The sequence below is a fragment of the Cavia porcellus genome, unplaced genomic scaffold, assembly GCF_034190915.1.
Source record: "Cavia porcellus strain 051 isolate PalLab524CR breed Dunkin Hartley unplaced genomic scaffold, mCavPor4.1 scaffold_9, whole genome shotgun sequence".
In the NCBI taxonomy this organism is placed as follows: Eukaryota; Metazoa; Chordata; class Mammalia; order Rodentia; family Caviidae; genus Cavia; species Cavia porcellus.
The window spans coordinates 1,430,256-1,456,878 of NW_026947492.1; the positions used below are offsets into that span (position 1 = coordinate 1,430,256).

Below are 26,623 nucleotides of genomic sequence, written 5' to 3' on the forward strand. Positions count from 1 at the left end.
AGTCTTTCAGGAAGATATCGAGAAGGAAAGTAGTAGCAGAGTCAATGGAGCCTGTAGTTTTAGTTTTTCGAGGAATCTCAGCACTGACTCCTGCCAAGCCTGGAAAGGGTTCCTGTTCCCTGACAGCACTGCTAGCGTTTGTGACTGGTTGCTTTCTTGACAGTAGCCGTGCTTTCTGGAGTGAGATAGAATCTCACTGTTATTTCAGTGTGAATTTCACAGTTGACCAGTGATGTTGGACATTTTCCATATATTGATCTGCTGTCTCTACTTCTTCATCTGAGAAATGTTTGTAGATGCACATTTCAGATGCCCATTTTTGGGTAATTACCAAATTAAATCATCTCTAGAATTAGATACTTTTTTCCAAAAACAGAAAGATGTCTAAGCAATTCCAAAAACAAAATCAAAGAAGTATTTTTTTTCTCTTATATGCAGCAAAGTAATTGCTTGGGAAAGAGTTCGTCTTATTTTTATTTTGTTCCTGTTTTATGGGTTTGTTTTTCTGAGAAAAAAATTGTGAATTGTGACATAGCCAGATTCTTAGGCTGTGAACAGATCACTTGCAGTGATCTGCACAGTTCTTTTGTACAAAGAATATACCCACATCTGGACTAACCCGAAGGTCATAGTATACTAAAAAATACTGATAAGAAATATGTTTTAAGTTTCTTCTTTTCTCTTTCTAGTTATGGATGTATTAACCAGAGGATGGGGATGCTTTGTTCAAGATAGTATTTCTAATGCTTAATAAAAATTACTGACTGATGACTGAGATGACTTACGGATTTTAACAGCCCTGTCAGTTACTTCTTAAACAAATCCTGTTCATAAACAAGTCTAGCAGGGGGATAATGATTAGAAGTAAAATAAAGATACCAAACTATTTGTATAATTTTCACTACTTTCTGAGCCATAATGATCTCTTAACTGTTGTATAAGGTCTCAAATTAAATGAGAAAAAATGACAATAGTAGTAATTAAATTCTAACATGCATTTATTGATAGTTTACATGCACATATGCAGATGACTTCACTTGTCTTAATACAAGCAGTGTATATTACTGTAATCTGTTAGCACAGTAGTTATGTAGACCAAAGCAGCCCCAGAACTGCTATCATCTAATACAAAAGCACATGATGATCTAAGTAACTAAAATATACTGTCTTCTGATTATAAAGTTTATATGGCATTTTATTTTCTGTAGAAACATGTAGTTAGTATTACATGTCTTGATTATTTCTGTATGTACTATCTACCCTTCAGCTTGCTAAAGACTACAAAACTGTCTTCTGATGGCTAAGATTTATGCTACAAAATCTCCATTTACTGTGCTAATTTATTGAAATTAGCTTGAACCATAGCATTTTATCAGTGATTTTGGATGGATGTTGTTCAGTGGTATAACTAGAAATATGATTCACATTTACGTATTTGACAAAATTTAGTAAATCTAAACCGTGTGTGTGTGTGTGTGTGTGTGTGTGTGTGTGTGTGTGTGTGTATGTGCGCGTGCGTTTTGTTTTCTTTTTAAAAACTGATTGGTGGGCTTTCATAATTGAAGTCTAATTTTCTGTAACACTTAACACAAAATAATGTTCAGTAGTGATAAAAATGCTCCAAGTTTGCAGCTGGAAATCATGATTCTAGACCAGACGGTGTCATATTAGCAGCATGACTTTAGGCTATTGTATTTAATATCTGATTCCTAATTTCCTTGTCTGTAAAGTAGAAGTAAAAGCATGTCAAATAGATTTGTTTAAGAAATAGGAGTTGGTATAGTAAATGTGCTTTGAAAACTACATTAATTATACACTATCAGAATTCTTATTTCAGAATCTTACTGTTTCCAGGTCACGTTCTTTTTTTTTTTTTGTCTTTTTCGTTTTGATTGGTACCAGGGATGGAACTCACGACTGCCTGCTTGCAAGGCAGGAGCTTATGCCGCTGAGCTAAACCCCCAGCCCCGCAGGTCACGTTCTTCAGCTTTGATGATAACATAAATTGTAATAAACAGAAATAAGCTTATTCTGTAGCGATACACAGCACATACTATTCCATTTATCTAGAAGTTCCTTATTCCTGAATTTTTATTTACCTGATGATTCCACTTAGTGAGTTTCAGTAATTGAGGTTTTACTTTTATATATTACCTAAAAGTACCTTCAGCTTATAGAAGTTTACTCAAAACACAGTCTTTCCATGCAAAAATGATAGTTGCCTTATAACTTTGAATAACAGCAATATATATAGAAACCTTGTGAAGGTTACTTAGTTAAAGCAGTATCCATTTATCTGTGTGCGTTTAAAGGTTGCTCTGCAACAAGTAAACCAGAATTAAAGAGCGAACTTCTGATTTCAGCAGACACAGCTAGGAACGGATAAAGGAGAAGAATTGCGAGCATGAGAAAATGCTTTTGGTTAGAAATGTGGCGTGGATAGTCACATCTCAAGTACAAATGATTGTTCTGACACTTTGAGGCATATGAAGAGTTCAGTCTATAACTTGCCAGTTCCTTAATAGGAATTTTCAATAACTAGTTTAACAGCAGTTTTATTTCTTTTATAGCAAATTGTTAGAAATGTGTGTTAACTCTCCTTACAAAGATATAAATACATGAAATCTGACAAAGGATCAAATATTACAGCCTAGCCTAATAGATCTTAGGTAGATGTTTGTTAAAGTGTAGATGCATGGTCTGCCTTAGACAGAAGCCTTTGAAAATTTCGGTATTCTGAATATTTGGAAACTATTGTGTGATGCTTCTATTCCAGTTGTCTTGCTTTCAGAAAATTTAATAAAGCATTTTCAAGTAAACCAAAAGTTATCAGCCTACTGCCCAGAATACCTACTTGTTTTCTTTGTGGTAATAGCTTTGTGACATGGAATAAACCACTGTACAAAAAAGAAAATTGTGTCAGATTTTTTTTTAGGAGCAATTTGCCATTTACTGAGCCAGACTAAAATGTTTGTATACATTATACCACCCATATTTAATCATCCAGAGAGATGATTTCGACCATTAACATGCAAGTTTATTGAAAGTGACATTCCTAGGAGATCCACTTTTGGTGTGGTTTCATCATTCATCTTAGATCACATGCATAAGAACATAGCTAAGAATCGTTATAAGCAGTTCCTTAGTTATTTATATCTATATTCTAAGAAGTACTAACATTGACTACATCTATACATTTATTTTTTTCATCTATATATTTAAAAGGAAAAAGATTAATAATCAACCCGCTTCACGTGTTTCACAACTGATCAGAAAGCAGTAGTCTTTCACAGCAGTAGCCTTTTTTCTTCCTATCAGGCTCTCTCCCTCTCTCCTGCTCTCCTTCTTTCTTCCCTCCCCACAGGCCCTCTGGACCTCTTGGAGAAGAGGTGAGGCACATTGCCTTGATATGTTACTGTGAATGATAATAAAATGCACACAATGTCTGGCTACCAAGTCTCCCTTAGTCTAAGATGCTAATATATTTCTGAGTTATAGATTGTCTGATCTGATGAGCTATGGTAGAAATCAGTACCTGGGGCTTATTGGTAAAGCAGTAGTATGTATGTGGTCTTTACCAGAAGTGTTACTGAATTCTATTTTAAAATCATACATATTTATAACTGATGAATACATAAAGGAGTTCCAGTCAGTTTGGTGTTAGAAATCTGTCTTGATGTCTTTTCATAGTAGCTACTCTGATGAAAAGTAAAGATAATATTCATTGAGTTTTTTATCTCTTGCCAGATACTTGATACACATGAAAGCCTTTCATGAAAGTTGTGTGATCTGCTTTGACTGGATGACTGAGATATAGCTAGTGATGGCAAATCTTTTAGAGCGTTTAATGATAGCAAATGGCTGGGGCACATATACCATAGACTTGCCATCACTTATTGAGGCCTCGTTCTGCCACTAACTTGTCTTATAGTCTTGGGAAATTTGCTGGGACTCTGTAGCTTGGTATGTGTTTGCTTGCCTGTGTGTTTGTAATCTGTAAAGCGAGGGTATGTTCTGGGTAATTAGTCTTTTCGTGTACATGGTAAAATATACATTAAGGTCACAATCTTGACTTTTTAAATGCAATGTATTGGCACAGTAATATAAACTCTATACATATTATTAGGCAACAGATCTGCAGCTTTTTGGTCTTGTAAAACTTAATTCAGTACCTATGAAACAAACTTCGTTTTTACTCTTCATCCCAAACCCCTGTGTGTGGTCACTTTCCTGTCATTGGAACAGAACACTCAACACCTGTAATTGGAAGAGGGGAGGTTTATTTTGGTTCATAGTTCTATTGGGTTCAGCCCAAATCAGCTTGCTCTGAGACAGAAACAGAGTGGTAGAAGGGCCTGGTGGAGGAGAGCTGCCCATCCATCCCGTGGCAGCCAGAAAGCAGAGAAGGGAAGAAGTGAGGACAAGAATATGTCCTGACACTCCCAAGTGTCTACCCACTTAGCCAGGTCCCGTCTCCTTGCTGGACACGAATTCATTAAAAGATAAACCCACAGGGAAGTACAGTGCCCTCATGATCCAGTCACCTTCTGAATGCATGAACTTTTGGGGGGACTTTTAAAATCTAAGCCATATTACCACACTATAATCACCATTCTGCTTTTTGTTCATAAGACTGCCTTAGATATCTATGTGGAATCATGTAATATTTGTATTTTTGTCACTGGCATATTTCACTTAGTATAATATCTGAAGAGTGTTTCATATTGTATTGTAAATCAAAGTTTTTTTCTTTTAAAAACTGAATAATTCTTTCTTAATTTGTATACCAAGTTCATTTATCTATTTATGCATTAGTGTACATTTAGATTGCTCCCCCCATTGGTTATTGTGAATAATACAAATAGCATGTGTGTGTAAATACTTGTTTAAAATATTTCAATAATCTTTAAATTCCGTTTATGAGACTAAAGAACAGTGTTTTCAAACTATTTCATTTTCATCTTAACTACCATCCTGTCTATAATGACCTATGAAAACAAAATATTGGAGAGGATGAAGATAAGGAAAAACTCCAGGAGTAATTTTTTCTTAGTTATTTTCTGAAGTGTGTTCTTGGTATAACAACCTACATGAAAACAGTATTACATTATGTTATCCAAAGATAATATACAGCACAGGATAGAGATGCTGCTAAGGAATGTTTGTACTTACGTATTAGTAATGCGAACTAATTCATTAACAAGGTATGAAATACTATACGATGAAAAATATGTGCTTATGTATAATTAATGTACCATATAAACTTGAAAAATAGTAAAAAGTTCATGTGACTTTTCATCATTCTAAAGAAGAGCTAAGACATCATATATTTTAATGAATTTGTGACAATTCTTGGCTCATTTGGTGGACTTGAGCCATTAATACTTGAGACACAGCTCTGAGATAGTGGTTCTCTAAACATCTGAGCAATTTCAGGGTGTATTAATTAATTATGATAGATACAATATAATGTAATGTAATATACATCTCATTATAGCAGAGGCTGCCAGAAATGAGCAGAGTTGATATGTATGTGGTGTGGTTAGCAAAATACTAGCTACAAGTCAAAATAAATAGAAATGTCAACTCAGTAACTGAGTAATATTTGTTTGAGCAGTGAAAAACTTCAAACTTCGTGAGTATATACAGATGTGATAATAGATGATGCATTCAAAACTGACAGATTGTCAGAATAACCTAGTTACCAGGAAATGATTGGATATTTTATATATGAAACACAGTGCCTCATAGTCTATAAAGAAATGGTTGTCTAAGAATAATTCTGTTGTAATTATTGTTGCCATTTTATGTGTACCTTTTAATATCAGTCCCTTGAAACAAGAAAATCATATGCTTTGAATATAACAAAGTTTAAAACTTCAGTGGCAATTTCCTTTCCCTAAGTATCTCCTTAATTTCTATTTCGTTCTCATTTTTAACATACCTCCAGTGAAATTTCTGTTCCTCACAAATGTACTGCTCTCTATCAGCCTTTTTTGTTTTGTTTCTGCAGTATTATTCTCTTACTATCTATTTTGTAGTTTTTCCTCCCCTCCCTGATTTAGATTATAAATTAGTTCAACTTTTCCAATTGATATTTCTTAATATTGTTTGTAATCCTGGGCTGAAATTTATGGCAGGATAGATTTTAAAACCAGTTAGAAACCTTGGAAATATATTGAATATATGATTCCTATTCTTTCACAATTCAAAATAAATGAGAAGAGAAGAATATGCATAGTATTTTATAATACTGTATTTTCTTATTAGGACATTTAAGGGCTTGCATAACTATCATTATTTCATATAAACTAACGAAACAGAAAAGGGCTTTATTAGAATAAAATGAAGTCCTTTCCTATGATAATTGTTGGCTGAACCAATGTAAAATAAATATAACAGTGTTGGAATTACTTGATAATCATAAGCTTCATATTTCAGTGACAACCTAATACAGATATTTTGGCCCCTCAGAAATTTGAAGATACCTTAGCTCAGGTTTCCAGATATAGTCCAGCTTTTTAGAATTATTTAAAGTGCTCTGCTTGCCTTTTGCCAAAACAAGTATTTACAATTCTGACATTTGTTGACTTAGATGTGCCATATTAATTTCAAGGTAATTAAATTAGTATAGTAATACTACCTTGGTATTTACTTAAAGCTATTCAGCTTGAGTGGTAAATTCAAGATTTAATAAAAGTTCCTTAGAGTACTTTCTGAACAGAAATGGAATCGCATCAAATTAAAAAAAAAAAAAAACTTTTGTTCAACAATAGAAACAACCAATGAAATGAAGATACAGTCTGCAGAATGGAAAAAACATTTTGCCAGCTACACCTCAGGCAAAAAAACCCCTCATATCTAGAATATACAAATAACTCAAAAAAATTAGATTTCCCCCAAATGAAAGACACAGTCAAAAAATGGGTGACTGAAATGAAGAAGAAATACAAATGGCCGATAAACATGAAAAATGTTCAACATTTCTGGCCATTAGAGGAATGCAAATTAAAACAACACCAAGATTCTGTGTCCCCTCAGAAAGAATAGTTACCATCAAGAACTCAAGCGATAATAAGTGCTGGCAAAGATGGAAGGCTGGGGAAGCACTCTTACATTGTTGGCAGGAATGCAAACTGCTACTACCACTAGAGAGGTCAGAAAACTAAAACTAGAAATCCATGTGACCCAGTTATTCCCCTTATAGGTGTCTTCCCAGAAGAGTGAAGGACAGCATATTACAGTGATATCGTGCATATCCATGTTTATAGCAGCACAATTCATAATAACTAAATCTTAGAAATTGCTTATATGTCCATTAAACAGATGAATTTAAAGAACATGGCATTTGTATACAATGGAGTATACATTTGTATACAGTGGGGTAAAGAACGGTAAACTTGAATAATTTGTAGGAAAATAGGCGTACCTTGAGACCATAATGTTGCATAGTTTCCCTTCTATGAGAAGTTCAAAATAGAAATAAATAGCAAAATAAAGGATAGGTAACAAAAAGTAAAGAGACAGAGCTTTTCTCTTGGGAAGGGGATACAGAGAGAATTGAAGTTGAGTTATGTACATATACCAGCTTTTCACAGGGAATGTAAACATCATACACTGGAAACGTCCTAATAGAAACTAAAATGAAACTCTCTCTTGTTAATGACTACTGCTTCTGTGTTCCTCCCATACATGTCCAGGTTTACTCCATATAGCGGGGAGGTTGTTAATAGAGAAGTGCCTGGTTAAAGGAACTATTTGGAACTAAACTTCACATTATATTCTCCTTTTTAAGCTGTATTCTTTGGCAAGGGTCTGTATCTGCTTTGAGAGAGGGGAGAGAGGCAGCACTTTTCAGTTATGTTTTAGTGTTCAACTTGTAGATGCCTGCAAAGATCATGCCCTTGCTTATGCTGTATTGTCAGCTGAAATGCCCCTTTTTATGGCATCCATGTGTTCCAATTCCATTTACCCTGAATCTAATTTAAAGGACATTTTTTATGAAATTTTCCTTAATGACTTTTACCACCGTTAGCCTTATCCTGGCCAGCTCTATCCTTCAATTGGCTATGTTTCCATACCACTTTTCTCCTGTAGACAATGTATCACTTTCCCTCTTCCCTTTAAAAAAACACACATATATATAACATATATTATATGCTCCATTAGTCTGAGTATGGGCCATATTTTATTTCTCTTTTTATCTCACAGTCACCATTTCTACATTGTGCATAATAAGCACTCAGTAAATATTTGCTGCATGATTTAATGCAGGGGCTGGGGATTTAGCTCAGTGGCATAAGCACCTGCCTTGCAAGTATGCAGTTGTGAGTTCAATCCCTGGTACTGATTTAAAAAAATGAATTTAATGCAGAAATTAAGTATAGTTCTAGATTGTTGGACCAAATGGGACACAAGCATGTTGCTAAGATTTATGTCAGAAAACATTGATAAGTTTTGAAGTTTAGCTTTTATGTAGATATTTAGCTTTTCAATGTAAAATTTATTTCCATAGCTAAAACTGTGAGCAACATATATGGGTCTGCATTTATCTTGCAAGGTTTTTTACGTGGCATCCTAAGGTACAGATTTTTGTTAATAATGTTCTGGAGTTTTGTTGAAATGTGTCAACCACTAAAGGCTTAACAAAGCATCTCATTGTACTGAATAAGCTGGAAAGTCATAAATGTATATTGTAGTCTAAAATATTTTACCTCCTAATAAGCAACTACTCTATAAGAAGTTTTTCCTCTGTGTCCCATCTGAATTATAAAAAAAAAGAGAGGATGAGCCACTCAGCACAAATATCTGAAAGGCACAAATGTCTCATTAGGGACAACTGAAATATTTTATGACCTGTCTGAAGGGATTGTAATATCTAGGGGAATAAAAAAAGTCATTATGAAATTGTATTTAAATGACTTAAAATACAACAGATAATAAAATGTTGGATTTGGAAAGGACTTGAGCCAAACTATCTGTGCATTTTAAGAAAGAATAGCCATGTTAAATTATTATACAGTGTAACAGAAAACAAATAGATTATACTGTTTTTTATTTTATTTTTATTTTTTATAAAAGCAAAATAGACAAAAGGATAGAAATGATACTTCATGGAGAAAGATGCTGTTTAGCGATAATGTTGGATTTTCCTAGCCATCATGTATCTGTCATCTCTTCACTTTATGCTCTTCTTATTACTCTCATGACCAGTTATGAAACTGCCTAATGTCAGGAGTCTACGCTTAAAACAGAGAATGCGCTGCAGCTCGTTGGACACATGGGGCTGTAACCTTTTAACAGTGTTTCTTTTAATACTACAGAGTGCATCATACCAGAGTATAAGTCAGAAGTTAAGGCATAAAGGGATGGCTGTTGTGAGAGGTTTTATGGTGTTACAAGCAAACAAGGGCTTTATCCCTACGAACCATGTTTGAGCTACAACCAAAATTGGTTTTAGAAAAAACTCATCAGGAAATTCCCAGCATAAGTGGCAAAGATGAGCTTGTGAGCACTTACAGTTGCACTCTTATGTAGCCAGATTTGGTTTTGATGACATTGAGGAAAGAGATTGTGGAATGTGATACATCTGTACTTCTTAACAACTGTTATCTTAACTGTGTCATTGAGACAGTTACTTAACCTGCTAAGTGTCCATTTTTGTAATACCTCCATTTTAAATCTGAAACTGTGTGATGGGAATAATAATGCTTGCTGTGGGTGTAACATCCCTTTTTTAGCTAAACATTTGTTTTTTCTCATTGAAAAAATTTTTGGACTGTGGATATCTCAGCAAGCAGGGGAGGATCGTAGGTTCCAGAGGCCTTGCGGCCTGGGGTAAGTGCTCAGAGCACCCTGCCCAAAGCCCAGACTGTTCGGGACCTTCCAGGCTTCCGGGTGCAGTGAAGAGTTAAGTGGGTTTGAGGCCTCTACATCCGCCTCCCCATCCCGGCTGCACTTGGACAACTGTGGAGCCTCCAACAAGTAGGCAGGTGCACGCTATCCCCGGAGCCCAGCCTGTTTGGGACGCCCGCGCCTCACCATCGGTGTGCAGAGGAGGGGCTGGGCTGATCTGGGGAGCCTGCATCCGCCTCCCCATGTGTCTGGAGGACTGTGGATATCTCAGCAAGCAGGGGAGGATCGCAGGTTCCAGGGGCCCCGCGGCCTGTGGTAAGTGCTCAGCACACTCTGCCCAAAGCCCAGACTGTTCGGGTCCCTCCAGGCTTCCGGGTGCAGTGAAGTGGATAAGTGGGTTTGAGGCCTCTACATCCACCTCCCCATCCCGGCTGCACTTGGAGAACTGTGGAGCTTCCAATGGGTGGGTGGGCGCACGCTATCCCCAGAGCCCAGCCTGTTTGGGATTCCCGCACCTCGCCATCGCTGTGCAGAGGGGAGGGGCTGGACGGATCTGGGGTGCCTGCATCTGCCTCCCCGTGTGTCTGGAGGACTGGGGATGTCTCAGGGGGCAGGGGAGCATCACAGGTTCCAGAGGCCCTGCAGCCTGTGGTGAGTGCTCAGCGCACTCTACCCAAAGCCCAGACTGTTCGGGTCCCTCCAGGCTCCCGGGTGCAGTGAAGTGGAGAGGTGGGTTTGAGGCATCTACACCCGCCTCCCCATCCCGGCTGCGCTTGGAGAGCTGTGGAGCTTCCAACAAGCAGGTGAGCACACAGTGTCCCTGAAGCCCAGCTTATCTGGAACTATGGAGTTCTAAACAGGCAGAAGAGGGCCATTGGTTCTGCAGGCCCAGTGGCTTGGGGTAACGGGGTGCCAGAGTCTCAAGAGCTGCAAACATAGAAGGGGATTTCCAACAGACCCTAAGTAAGCTTTCAAATAACACTTGAAACACAGAAATATAGGAAAGTGACAAAACGAAAGACCAAATTACAACCTCAAACCTCCAGCCCATCTCAAGAAACCCTAGGAGCAATGTATATAGAAGAAAATGTATGCCATTCACCTCAAATATCAGACACAATAGCTACTGAAATTAACGAGCAACTCCAGGAAGCTTTAAAGAAATTCAAACTTGAAATAATCTCCCAGGTAAAAGAAGAAATGATAAAAGAAATCAAAGAGATTCTGAATATATCTAAAGAAAAACAGTTAAAAAATTGGAGGAACTAAACAAAAAGATAGAATCCCTAGATGAGCAATATAAGAAACAAACCGAATACATAATGCAGATGCACAGAGATATACAGGAAATAAAAAACTCCACTGAAAGTTGTAAAAACCGCCTTAATGAAAGTGAAGATAGAATTTCAGACCTCGAAGACAGGATTGCAGCTAGTGAACAGGAAAGGAAAGATCTTTAAAAAAAAAAAAAAAGGAATCAGGAAACAACAATTCAACAACTGCAAGACGATGCAAAGAAAAATAACATAAGAATGATAGGGATTAATGAAAAAGAAGGAGACAACATAAAAGATGTCAAGAGGATATTTAGAGAAGTAATAGCTGAAAATTTCCCAAGCATGAGATCAGAAACCGACATCAGGATCAGTGAAGCATATAGAACTCCAAATAGTCATAACCAAAATAAAACTACACCCAGACATATAATAATCACCATCCCAGAAATCCAACACAAGAATAGATTATTAAAAGCTGTCAGAGAGAAAAGACAGATCACTTATAAAGGAAAACCTATCAGAATCACAGCAGACTTCTCAGCACAAACAATAAAGTCAAGAAGAGCATGGAGTGAAGTATTCCAGATCCTAAAGCAAAATGATTTCCAACCTAGACTGATGTATCCTGCAAAACTATCATTCAAAATTCATGGTGAAATACGATACTTCCATGACAAAGAACAGCTGACAACCCTGCAAAAAATATTGAAAGACAGTTTAGATACACAAAGGAAAAAACCACTAAGCAAAGCAGATAATTAAACAGAACTGAAAGATAAAGATGCAACAGCAGAGAGATAACATGTCAACAATAAGCCAGCATTTAACAGTGATAACCATTAATGTAAATGGTCTCAATGCACCAATCAAAAGAAACGATTAGCAGAATGGATCAAGAAACAAAATCCAACCATATTCTGTTTACAGGAAACCCACCTAACCCAGAAGGATACTCACAGATTGAAAGTCAAAGGATGGAAAACAATACTTCATGCAGCAGGAATAAAAAAAAAAAAAGCAGGAGTAGCCATTCTGTTTGCAGACAATGTAAACTTTAAACCAAAAATGACCACAAAGGACAAAGAACGTCACTACATACTCGTAAGGGGAAAACTCCAAGAGGAAGAGATAACTATCCTGAATATATATGCACCAAACTCCAGAGCACCCCGTTATATAAAACAACTATTAACAGAAATGAAAACTCAAATTATCAGTAACACAATTGTAACAGGAGACCTTAATACGCCATTGACACCAAGGGACAGATCAACCAGACAGAAAATGAGCAAAGAAATAACAAAACTGAATCACACCTGCGAACAAATGGATTTGATAGACATATACAGAATGTTCCACCCAACAACATCAGAATATACATTCTTCTCAGCAGTACATGGATCATTCTCTAAAATAGACCATATATTAGCTCACAGAACATATTTAAACAAATGCAAAAGAGTTGAAATCATCCCTTGCATGTTATCGGATCATAGCGCTCTGAAATTAGAAATTAATGATAAAAGATACTGCAAAAATCCCGCAGACACATGGAAACTGAACAACACACTCTTGAGTAATCAGTGGGTCAGAAGAAATTAAAGAAGAAATTAAACAGTACCTAAAAGAAAATGAAAATACAGATACAACTTACCGGAATTTATGGGATGCAATGAAAGCTGTCCTCAGAGGACAATTTATTGCACTGAGTTCCCACATCAGGAAAACAGAACGAATACAAATAAATAACTTGATGCTACACCTCAGACAGCTAGAAAAAGAAGAGCAAGTCAAGCCCAAAGCCAAAAGAAGAGAGGAAATTATAAAAATCAGAGCAGAAATCAATGCAATAGAGACTAAGAAAACAATCCAAAGAATCAACGAATCAAAGAGTTGGTTCTTTAAAAGAATAAATAGAATCGAAAAGCTCCTAGCCAACCTTATTTAAAAAAGGGAAGAAAAAGCTCAAATTCATGCAATAAGAAATGAAAAAGGTGAAATCACTACAGACCCAATAGAAATACAGAAGATCATCAACACCTATTTCAAAAACCTCTACTCTCAAAAGTTTGATAACACAGAAGAAATAGACAGATTCTTAGAAACATGTGAAGTACCAAAGCTAGATCAAGAGGATGTAAAACTGTTGAATAACCCAATCTCTGTTAATGAAATTGAAAATGTAATTAAGTCCTTACCTACAAAGAAGAGCCCAGGCCCAGATGGATTCACTTCAGAATTCTACAAGAAATACAAAGAAGACCTAATGCCGACACTCCTCAAACTATTCAATGAAATTGAAAGGGAAACAATCCTTCCTAAGTCATTCCTGGAATCAAATATTACTTTACCAAAACCTGAGAAAGACCCAACTAAAAAAGAGAACTATAGACCGATCTCCCTAATGAACAGATGCAAAAATCCTCAATAAAATATTGGCAAATAGGATGCAGCAAATAATCAAGAAGATTATACAACATGACCAAGTGGGATTCATCCCAAGTATGCAAGGATGGTTCAACATACGTAAATCAATAAATAAATGTAATCCACCATATCAATAAAGCCAAAAGTAAGACTCACATGATCATTTCCATAGATGCAGAAAAAGCCTTTGATAAGGTCCAACATTTATTCATGATAAGAACTTAACAGAAAATTGGGATAGATAGTCTTTACCTCAATATAATAAAGGCCATTTATGACAAACCAACAGCCAGCATCATACTAAATGGCCAAAAATTGAAAGCCTTTAACTTAAAATCAGGCACAAGACAAGGATGTCCTTTATCACCACTCCTATTTAATATAGTACTGGAAGTACTAGCCAGAGCAATTAGGCAAGAGAGAGAAATAAAAGGGGTAAAGATAGGAAAAGAAGAAGTTAAATTATCATTGTTTGCAGATGACATGATACTCTACATAGAAGACCCCCTAAACTCCATTGAAAGACTCTTAGATACAATAAATAAATTCAGTAATGTGGCTGAATACAAAATCAATACTCAGAAATCAATAAGCATTCCTATACACGAACAACAAAATCACAAAGAGTGATATAAGAAAAACTACACTCTTCATATTAGCAAGCAAAAAAATGAAATATTTAGGAATTACTCTTACGAAAGAAGTGAAAGACCTATACAGTGACAATTATAATACACTGAAAAAAGAAATTGAAGATGATCTCAGAAAATGGAAAGACATCCCTTGCTCGTGGATAGGAAGAACAAACATTGTGAAAATGGCCATTCTCCCAAAACTGTTATACAGATTCAATACAATCCCAATAAAAATACCATCAACATACCTTATAGATCTAGAAAAATCACTCCTAAAATTCATCTGGAACCAGAAGAGACCTAGAATAGCAAAGGCAATTCTAAGCAGCAAAGGCAAGGCAGGAGGCATCATAACCCCTGACTTGAAGTTATACTACCAAGCAACAGTAGTAAAATCAACATGGTATTGGGATCAAAACCGAGCCAAAGATCAATGGAATAGATTAGAAGATACAACCACAACTACAAACATAGTCAACCACCTTATCTTTGATAAAGGGGCCAAGCAGGTTCACTGGAAGAACGACAGTCTCTTTAATAACTGGTGCTGCAAAAACTGGCTCTCCATTTGCCGAAAACTAAAGCTAGACCCATGTCTATCACCATGTACTAAATTAAAATCTAAATGGGTCAAAGATCTGAATATTAAAACAGAAACACTAAATCTATTGGAAGACAAATTGGGTAGAAACCTTGAAGACATAGGAGTAGGTAGAGAATCATGGGCAGGACTCAAACCGCACGGGAAATACTTCCCAGAATCAATAACTGAGATCACTTCTTATTAAAAAGTTTCTACATGTCAAAAGAAATCTCCAGCATAGTGAAAAGAAAACGCACACACTGGGAAAAGATTTTAGTGAACTCTCTCTCAGACAAGGGACTCTTGTCTAAAACATACAAAGAATTAAAATAACTCAGATTCCCAAAATTCAAAGATCCAACCCAAAAATGGGCATCTGAGATGAATACGCACTTCTCAGATGAAGAAATATATATGGCAAATAAATACATGAAAAAATGTTCATCATTATTGGTCATTAGAGAAATGCAAATTACAACCACACTGAGATACCATCTTACTCCTGAAAGAATGGCCAGGATGAAGAAAACCAACAACAACAAATGCTGGAGAGGCTGTGGGGAAAAAGGAACTCTCCTACACTGTTGGTGGGAGTGTAGATTGGTGCAACCTTTGTGGAGGTCAGTCTGGAGATTTCTCAAAAAGCTGGGATTGGAAGTCCCATTTATTCCAGCTATTCCACTTCTAGGCATATTCCCAGAAGAACTGAAAGCATCATACCACAGTGATATATGTGCACCTATGTTTGTAGCAGCACAATTTGTAATCGCCAGATCTTGGAAACAACCCAAGTGTCCATCAACTGAGGAATGGATAAAAAGTTGTGGTATTTCTATACAATGGAGTAACAGCTATACAGAAGGATCACATTGAGATATTTATCAATAAATGGGCGCAGCTTGAGACCATACTCATAAGTGAAATAAATCAATCTCTCATGTGTGAATACCGAATAGTTTCCCTAATGTAAGTAATGATTCAAATATATAAAAATATGTGGTAATCATGATTCCCCATTTTGTGGCCTTGAAGCCTTATAAAGTTTTCACTTCTGAATTGGAAAGGCTTTATTCTGGGCTTCTTGATATGAAAATATTTGAAGCTATAGTATATGAAGTTTTATTTAAATATTTCCAGGAAAAAGATAGACATTATGGTAACTACTATTAAGTCAGGTTATTTGGTGGTGAAGCACTAGGTTGCTCAAACAGTCATGCTTTGACCTGTATTGTTATATTGTGGTGCCCTGTTTTATCTCAATCTCTCCCTTATTCATTAATAAAATTATTTAGTTATTTTTTATGGTTTTTTTTTAATTAAGGGGAAAAATTTAAAAAATTAGCAGGATATATAATAGTACCTTTTTTGATTTCCTATTAAGTTGTTTTGAAGTCCTGTAATACTCCCACTATCTTGTTTTGACTAGACTCTGTTCCATTCTGTATGGTAGTATCAAGTTTGAGGGTATAGGCAACTACTTTGAAGGCAATAAGATTCACTAAGATGCCCATTCTGGTTTGACTATTGTCTCCTTTGGAAGTCCTGTAATGTTTACAATGCTTAAGTTTTATTCGTCTTGTTCTCTACTGTTTTGTTCAACTTTATATTATCTAATGAGATAGACAATTCTTTTTAAGGAAACAAGAGACATTGTTGATAACCATTGTTGATAACCTTGTGCTCTGTTTTACATCATGTGCTATGTCTATCCTTGGTTTTGACTGACAGATTTGTTTCACCATATTCAACTTTATTCTCTCCTCCCCCCCAAAAAGTAATAAGAACTAAGGAGTAATAAAACCCAAAATGTGTAAATTTTGTTGTAAAAAAGAGAGGGAAAAAAAAGTGCTCTAAAGGATACAACAGCAAGTGTGTTTAGGGGTGTTAAATAGCTGACCATATTAATGTTTTTGGTTGGATCATTGAACACAACTGTTTGCAGTCTCACTGTTTCAATGTCCACTTTGTATGCTTTGATACTGTGATTTGAGCAACTATCTCTAAGATGATAATATGTAACCTATCAACTGGTGATTTCTTACTGTTTTTTCTTTTTTGTAGTTCTGTATTACTTGAACCCTTACACCACTTTCTTTTGTTTTGTTTTTTCTCTTTTTCTTTTAAATAAAATTTTAAAAAAAGAAAAGAAAAATTTTTTTCTCATTTGAAATAGCTATCACTCCTTTAAGGTATCAGTGGTGGAATTTGGAAGCAGAAATGTGTTCATAATGAGTCTTGCCTAAGTGTGTGAGCTGACATCAAGGTGCTTTTTTGTCTCATTTTGCTTTCTAGTGTTGCTTTTTTTTTTTAAAAGTCAAAAACAAAAAGCAAACCCCACAGAAAAAATGAAAAACAAACCAAAGAAACATTAAATGAACAAAAACCCCTTGAAACAGTAGTGATATAGGATTTCCAGACAGGATAATAGGGCCTTAACAATGATTATTGTATTTCATACTGTTATCTTCAAAAGAGTTGCTCAGTTACCAGATATAGGCCTGCAAAATTGATCAAACAATATGAGCACTCACTGTTCCTTTCACTGAACTAATAGAATTAGTTGTATAATTATCTTAGCTATCTTGTGTATTTTTTCCTTTACTTTCTTTTCTCTTTTCTCTCACCCCAGTTGTTCTTTCCTTTCAAGCAATTTCTTTCACAATAGGTATTGTAGATTTTGTATCGATCTTACTCTTTCAGTGTCTTACATTAGGGAGACATCTGGCATTTACACATGTGAATCTGATTTATTTCAGTTATGAGTATGGTCTCAAGTTGCATCCATTTACCTATGAGAGCATCAAGTTTATCCTTCTTTATAACTAAGTAGTACACCATTATATAAAAATACCATGTCTTTTTATCCATTCCTTGGTTGATGGACATTAGAGTTGTTTCCCACATCTGGCTATGATAAACTATGCTGCTATAATCATGGGTGCACAAACACCACTGTGGTATAATGTTTTTAATTCTTTCAGAAAGATACCCAGGAAGGAAACAGCTGATTCAAATGGAACCTCCAGTCCTAGTTTTTTGAGAAATCTCCACAGTGATTGCACCAGTCTGAATTCCCACCAGCAATGGAGAAGGGTTCCTTTATCCCTATGGCCCTCTAGCATTTGTTATTTGTGGATTTCATGATGTTGACCATTCCTTCTGGAGTAAGATGGAATTTTAGTGTTGTTTTAATTTGCATTTCTTAAGTGACCAATGATGTTGAATATTTCTTCATATATTTATTTTCCATCCATATTTCTTCATCTGTGAATTGAGTATTCATCTCAGATGCCCATTTTTGGATTGGGTCTTTGAATTTGGAGACCATGAATTTTTCAGTTCTTTATACATTCTAGACAGAATTCTGTTTTCTGAGGGACAGTTGGCAAATTTTTTTGCAATTTGTGGGTTTTAGTTTTTTCACTGTTAGTGATTTCCTTTGATGTGTAAAAACTTTTTAGTAAGATGAGATCCCAGTTGTTGATTCTTTGAAGTTCTTCCCATGAGGTTTGCATTTTGTTCATGAACTCTTTGCCTGCCCCTGTGTCTTCAGGATTGCGTGTCCTACATTGTCTTCCAGTAGATTTACTGTTTCTGTTTTAATATTTAGATCTTTGATCCATTTTTAGTTTAGTAAATGGTAATAAACATGGGTCTAGTTTCAAGTCTTCAGCATGTGAAAAGCCGATTTTTCACCATTTATTAAAGAGGCTATCTTTCTTCCAGTGAATATGTTTAGCCCTTTTGTCAAAGATAAGATGGCTGAGTGTCTTTGTAGTGTGTCTACATCTTCTCATCTGTTCCATTTGAACCTCAAGTCTGCTTTTTTGCCAGTACCATTCCGATTTTATCACTGTAGCTTGGGATTGTGATGCCTCCTGCCATGTCTTCGTTATCCTGGATTGCCTTTGCTATTTTAGATCTCTTCTGTTTCCAGATGAATTTTCAGGAATGTTTTCTGTAGATCTATTAGGCATGCTTATGGTATTTTGATCGAGAGTACATTAAATCTGTATAACAGAGTTTTGGGAGTATGGCTATTTTCACATGTTGGTTCTTTCTGTCCATGAACAAGGATCTCTTTCCATTTTCTGAGATCCTCTTTGATTTCCCTTTTCAGAGAACTGTAATTTTCAATATATAGATCTTTTACTTCATTGTTAGATTGATTCCTGAGCATTTCATTTTGGGGGATGCTATTGTGAAAGATGTTGTTTCTCTAATTTTTCTCTCAGTGATTTTGTTGCTTGTGTATAGGAATGCTGTTGATTTTTGGGTGTTGACTACAACACCCAAGAGATTGCTTCCAGGAATGTAGGGATGGTTCAACATATGCAAGTCAGTAAACGTAATTCTCCATATTAACAGAGACAAAGAAAAATCACGTGACCATCTCAATAGATGCAGAAAAGCCTTTGATAAAGTCCAACACTCATTCATGATTTTAAAAAAAATTATAGAAATTCAGTATAAATGATCTTTGCCTCAACCTGATAAAAGCCATCTATGACAAGCTAACAACCAACAGCATTTTAAATGAACAAAAACTAAAAGCTTTTACTGTAAAATCAGGAACAAGACAAGGATGCCCACTGTCACCACTCTTATTCAGTGTAGTTCTGGAAATATTAGATAAGAAAGAGAGATAAAAGGATAATAAAAGAAGGAATTAAATTACCATTATTTGCAGATGATATGATACTCTACATAGAAAACCCCAAAATGTAAACCAAAAGTATACTAGGTTTCGAGTGTTTGTTACTCTTAACTGAAGTGACCATGTCAAAGGAACAGAATTTTAAGTTACTCATTTATTAAATCGACTACTTGTAGTTAAATGAATATAAATGTAATTTAGCTGTAGACTGAAAATTAAGCTTTTTTCTACTTTTAAAATTTAGGTATAGTTCACACACGAAATTAACCTTTTTAGAATATGGAATTTAATTTATAAACTTGTACAAGTCAGCAGTATCTAGTTTTAAGACATTTTTGTTACTCCTGCCCCCAAACAAAATCCAGTACCTACTAATTTTCCTTCATTCTTTTATCCTGTTTTGGATGATGCCCTCTGTCTCTGTGAACTGCCTGTTACAGCAATTTCGTATGTATTGATTCTGAGCATGCTTGCACACACCTCAGCACTCTGAGGCTGAGACAGGAGGATTGCTGTGAGTTCAAGTTCAACTTGAACTGCACAGTGAGACTGTCTTTTTAAAAAACCCATGTAGTAGATAGTTCTTGACTTTTACTTAGCGTACTGATTTTAAGATTCACCCATATTGTAGCATATATCATTTGTGATCATTTTTTTCATTAACGAGCCATATTCCATTATGTGGCATCTCACATTTTATCTTATTGTTTTGTTTACCTGGTCATTTGGCTATTAAGAATAACACAGCAATAAACTTTTATGTGCAAGTTTTTCCATGGCTGTGTTTTGAGTTCTTTTGAGTATATAACAAAGATTGTAATTGCTAGCTTGTGTGATACTCTGTGATGAGCTTTTTGAAGAAATGTTTCCCAAAAGACAGTACTCTTTTAATTTGAAGGTCTGTCAGATTTCAGTCATTGGTACTGTAGTACTGGAAGTGGGAGGGAAGAGAGAAAGAAAAAGCAATGTTAGCTGTATTTTTTTAAGCCAATGGTATAATTTATTGAAACTAGCCAGTTGGAAATTGTCCTGTTCTAAGGTGGGTAGCTGTCAAAGTGAGGTGCTCTTAGCCGTGAATGAGGCCTCCATAAAAATTGTTGTAGGTTGGTAAAGTTACTTCAGTGTTGTAGCATTCAGTAGCATCAGTATGATATTTTTCCTTGGAAGATAATGCTATCATAGTTTATAATTGTTACATTAGTAGGAATATTTTCTCTTTATTTTATATATCTTTTTTGTACGTATGTGCTTAATGGATTTTCAAGTTGTTTAAGATTCATTCATATACATTTATGAACCTTGAATTAATTTCTGGTTTAAAAATACTTTTTTGTTTGCTTTTTTTAGCCAAACAAGAGCTTGTTTTTAGTCTGTGCAAAGAGTAGTTTTTTAGTAACTCACTGAAAGAAGTTAGATTTGGGGTCCACTTGGGAAAATGATGAGTTGAGAACAAGCTTTGAGGAATGTAATACAATGGAACATCCTCTGTGTTTTATTGCTCTAAAGCCAAATTTCAACTGGTTCCAGATGGTTTTTCTTTTTCCTCTGAGGTAGAACAGTTTTCACCAGAGATTGAAAATACAACCTTATTTCAGAGCAGTATGTGACCCCACTCATTCCTTGGCTATTTTATGAATCACTGAAATGTTCTAAATTCTTGCCTTAAAGATATTACTTGTATGGCCTTTGTTCTGCAATTTGTCTTTTTTCTCTGCAGCCTGAAATAATTCAGAGATTGGCATATGTCACGGGGCATTTGAAACTTATTATGGTCAGTGATTTCGGGGACAAATGACCTTTTCATAGCACAGAACTGTGTAATTTGAGACATATGCTCTATTATCATTCCAGTCCCAAGAAATGTAGTTGCCTAACTGAATTCTAAACAGAAGCCCTTGGCTAGCAGTGGGAGGCTGTTAATGGACTATTGAATGCTAGGACTGTGTACTCTCCTACAGTGTATATGAGTATGTGCTGTGTCTTCTTTGTGTCGTTCATAAATTTTGTGGCTTCCACAAGCTTCAGATGAAGGACTCCCAATCCAGCGTTCTTCTGTACCTGTTATAAGAAAAAATCCAAAACATTTCTTTCAGAGTTAAAAAAAATGCCTCTTATTTCAAAAGTATTATTTATTATAGGATGCTGTTAGATCAGTAAAAAGAGAAGGGATGTTTTGTGATTCAATCCTACTATCCAAACTCTCCTCTATACTTTTTTAATAGTATATCCTTTATAATCTAATTAATTATGAGCATGTAAGTATCATTATTATTTTGGGGTCCTTTAATTTTCAACTCAAAGTAAAATCACTATTTGTGATTTACTTCTGTGAGATTTGTTTTGGTTTCAGTTTTTTGAGACAGGGTCTTGATAATCCATGTTGACTGTGAACTTGCTAGGAGCTGAAGCTGGTCTTGAACTCTCAGTGTTTCTGCCTCAGCCTTCCAAATGCTTGGATCACAGGCATGTGCCACCAAGTCCAGCTACACTTCTGTGGGTTTTGACAGTTGCATAGAATTATGTATCCAACACTGGCAGAAGTATAGAATAGTCACCTCAGAAATTACCTCCTGCCTCCCACCACCCTCAGATCTTAGCCAATCATTGATTTGTTTTCTGTCCCTATAGTTTTTGTCCAGTATTTCAAACAAAGTAGTCTTTGGGATCTGACTTCTTTCATTTAATGAAGATCCTTCCATGTTGTTATATAGATAATATAGATAATCATTTCATTATTAAGTAAAATTCCAGTCATCACCCTGTTTTACAAAAATTACTGTGGTTCAATGTACATTGAAGTTTTTACTCTTTATGACATTATTTCATAGTTTTAATCAAATTCATCGTGTACATTTTGTTTTTGTAATATAATTATTGTGCTTTCTGAGATTTAAATCTATTTCATATTTTTGTTGGTTTTAAAGTTAACTCTATAGAAAGCACAAAGATCCTTAAAAAGGACATCACTGAACAGAATGTTCATAATAACTTTGAATGGTAGATGTTAGTATGAGATCATACAGATGTGGAAAGTGATGTTTTCTAGTTTAAGTACTTTGCTAAGAACATAGAACTAGGCGAAACAGAAAAGGTAAACATTTACATTCAGATGGCAAGTGAAATATTTATTCAAAGCCTCACCTTGTAGTTGCTTCTTTTATAAAATTGTATTTATTATATAAAAACTACTTCATAATTAATATCAAAAGATCATATTAAATGGTATTAGGTGTTAATACAGTTGAATGAAATATTCTGCTTGAACTGTTAAGAATGCGGATGTATCTCAAAGCTAACAGAGCATCTAGAAATTAGGGAAATTGCCACAAGCAACTATTGAAAAAGTTAGAATAACTCAGACTAAATTTTTGGCCTAAGTGGCACATTTCACAGTTACCAAGAGACCTCTTAGGAAACCATAGCAAAAAAGAAGTGGTAAAGTAGTTTGAAGTCTAGTAACAAAATAGATATAAGTGATTTATATTAGTGTGCACTTTGATTTTGGTCAGCTAACTACCAATTACAATATAAACCCTCCAAAAATAGAAGGCAAATTCTAGTGCTTTTATTACATATTATCTGCAGTGTCCAGTTGTTTATAAAAATATTAGACATTTAAATAATGCAGTGTAATTCATAGTCAAGAAAAAGGTAGTTCCTTGAAACTATTATCCCTTACTGGAATTTAGCAAACACTCCTGACAAGTACTGTAAATATATGTGAACAAATAACAGGAAAATATGTTTTAAGAATTTGAGGAAAGTAAGGTACATGGAAAAAACAGGTAATCTCAACAGAGCAATGAAAACTATAAAAAGCAAAAAATTAACCTAGAAATTCTAGAGCTGAGAAGAGCAATTATTTAAATGAATTCATTAGATAGGCTCAAAAGCAGCGTGGAAATGTCAGAGGGAAAAAAGAATAGCAAACCTGCATAAATAAGTCTGTTCAAATAATATGAAGAAAAAAGCTAAAGAAAATAATACAAAGAAAAAAAGCAGAACAGAAAGGAGACTGTTCAATTCCATACTGCAGCTACATTTAACTACTGTCCAGTGGATGTGCAAAGGAATGAGGAAAATTAAGATGCATTATGTCCATGAACAGACTCTCCCATGATGAATGTGGCCGTCACGTACTGCAAGCATATGCAAACTTTTAAAAGAAGCTACCATTCATCAGGGCTTATTATCATGTAATAACCTAAGTTATCTGAAAAGGCTGCCAAGTAACTCTTCCCTTTCCCCACTGTCTGTGAGAGGCCAGATTTTTTTCTTACATATACGTCAACCAGAACAACATACTGTATTAGACCTAATGCAGAAAATTTGAAAATATCGGGAATTGAACTCAGGGCCTTCTTACTATGCTACATTGCCAGCTCTTACACTTTTATTTTGACACAGAGTCTTGCTAAATTGTTGGCTGCTTAGGCTGGGCTCAAACGCACAATTCTCTTGCCTCAGCCTTTCAGAATACTGCAGTTATAGACCTCACACCATGCCCACCCACTTCTGTCTTCTTTCAAGTCTCATGTTAGAGATACACAAAAATATAAAACTGTTCTTTAGTTTGGACATTATGGTTGGGTTTTTTAAAATGAAAATAGGCTTTTATGTTAACATGTAATGAGTTTGTTATTAAGTGAATTTTAAAGTTATTTTTAACTCTTAGTTTTAATTTCTAATGTAGTGAATGTCATTAGATGGTCTTCACAGTAATGAAATCCCTTTGGAATCTTCGATTCTTTCTAATTGTAAAGGGGTCCTGAAACCAAAAAGTTTTGAGAACTGTTTTGAGTCTGTTGTCTCCACTTTGAGCTAGCACATTCCTTTAAGAGCAGCAAACTGAAAAATTGAAAGTATCTTGTAGCCCAAGAGATGTGTTGTAGAGCTTATGATGACTTTCAATTTTTATTGGTATTGTATTTTCAAGTAAAGATATAGTTGCCACAGTATACAGTTTATTGCTTCTAATGGTGCTCGTCTCCTGCCCCAGGCTGCTGATAACTCGTTTCAAGACCTTCTTTGCCAGACAGCTTTATCAAGAAAACAGTAGGAAAATTTGCAGGAGTGACTAATCCTTGCCTTCTTTACTTCTTTCTCCTTTTGTTATGTGTAGAGGTTACCAAGGGAGAGATGATCAGATCCTTAGAGGCCTCGTATAGTAGTCTACACAGTGAATCACTATATGATTCAGTTTTGGGGAAAGAGCATTAATCATTTGGAATAAAAGCATCATTGAAGTTTGCCTCACTGGGATGAAGAAGAATTGTAAGGATGGGAACGGAGAAAAACATCCAGACTTTTAGATTTCACAATTTTCTCCTAAATGAATGTAGCAGTGCATATTTATCTACTAGGTAGCAAATCTAATCTGCCAGAATACATTTGATACAAGTGACATTAATACACTAAATGTATAGTAAGTTTACTCTTGCCTTATTTTGTTCCTTGACAGAAATGAATTAACCCTTCCCCCAAGTCCCCCACAGAACCAAAAACCACTAGACCCAGCCTTTCCTTGAGTTACCCTTCCATGCATTACTGCTTCTCCCATCTCTCTCTGCTCTTCCCTTTCCCCACCGTTCTTAGTGACTTTGTATTTAGTGTTAAACTTTAAAGACTCCTGATATAAATAAGCTTGTTGCAGATCTGTTTTTTGAGACTTACATTATTGTTATAAAAATCAGACAAATATAATATACTCTTACTTCTGGTCTTTGATATTTTCACCTAATATTTTTGGTGGTTTTGAAAGGTATGTATGTTAACATAACTGAAACAACTTTGTATGCTCTTTGTTAATTGAGTTACCTGGAAATAATATAACGGACAATTTCCCCTGTACATAGTTTAAGAAACTTACTAATGATTTACTTTCTGAATCATAGTTTATTTTTGGAATGGTGCAGATTTTTTTTTGTTTTTAAGTGGTTGTGGTTGTAAAAGTCATTTAGAGACCCTCATTAGAAGAGAAGACTTCTAATTTGAGGTTGTCAATTAGAACATTTAATTGGGTCTAGATATAAAACCTTATTCATCAGCTGTCACCTTGAATTACATTTTCTTTATGTTTTCTTAGGACAAAGGTGAAGAGGAGGCCTTTCTGGATTGGAGTGATGGTGATGATGATGATGGATTTGATCCGAGCACACTTCCAGATCCAGATAAACACAGAAGCTCTGAAGAATCAGATAGTGAAGAAATTGAAGATAAGATTAGGTATGTTTTTACTACTGGTATGATTCAGTGCATAACCTAGTACCTGCATGAGTATTCTCTTTAAAGAATTCAAAAGATGTTACTACGCATATTCCTGCCAGAGAGCATTTACTTTTAATAGTCTGGTACATCCTGCTGCTGTTTCTTATTTTGTCTATAGACCATTTTGCAAATGCTCTTCTTTTCAACTTAAGGAACTTATTGTTATTTTATTTATGTAATACCTACTAACAGAAGTGTGACATTTGAATGTGTTTTCTTTTCCTGTTCTTTTTTCTTATCTTTGACTCTTCATTGACTCAGAGTGTATACAGAGGTAGGATGTTATTTTGATTGAGTATAAAGGATGCTGTTGAGTTCAGAGGGTGCCTCTGAATTTAGGAAAGGTCAATTACACCTTCACATCATTTTATAGTAACAAAGTAAGTGATAACTTCTACAGAAACAATCCTTGACAAATTTTTTCAAATTACCTCTTAATTTGCTGTTACCTATTTACTACCATGTCCCCTAAAAAATGAAATATGATTATTTAAAAGTGTGACATGCTCAGCATTTGTTTTCAGAGTGTTATTTATTAGATTACGTTAAGATTATGTTGATTTAAAAGTTGAGAATGCTGAACTTCAGGGACATTCTGAGCCATTAAGCCAAATGTAGATCTTTGTGACTGATGAAGTTAGTTTGCTTAAAGGGAAGATGGAGCACGATGGAGCCTAGAGAGCTCGGAGTTACAGAAACAGGCCGTAGAGAACTGCAGTATGATTGGCTCTTGTTAAATTTTATTTTTATTAGTATACCGTTTCAGTACATAATGGTCATATTGATTGGGGGAGGTGTATACATGTGTTTTACATGTGTTATACCAATGCTCTTCTTTTCAACTTAAGGGACTTATTGTCCCTTTTCTAATCAATACATGTTGGTACATGTGTATAGCACATCTTAGTTCCTTTTGTGTCTC

At 35.3% G+C, this 26,623-nt stretch overlaps 1 protein-coding gene across 1 annotated transcript in view; it reads left to right on the top strand.

Moving 5' to 3' along the window:
• Positions 1–26,623, top strand: part of Ddx10 (DEAD-box helicase 10) — a 258,076-nt gene that overhangs the window by 199,681 nt on the left and 31,772 nt on the right. The window contains exon 17 of the mRNA XM_063255716.1: positions 25,520–25,659. Within this exon, the coding sequence (XP_063111786.1) occupies positions 25,520–25,659 (140 nt within the window). The remainder of the gene's footprint in view (positions 1–25,519; positions 25,660–26,623) is intronic.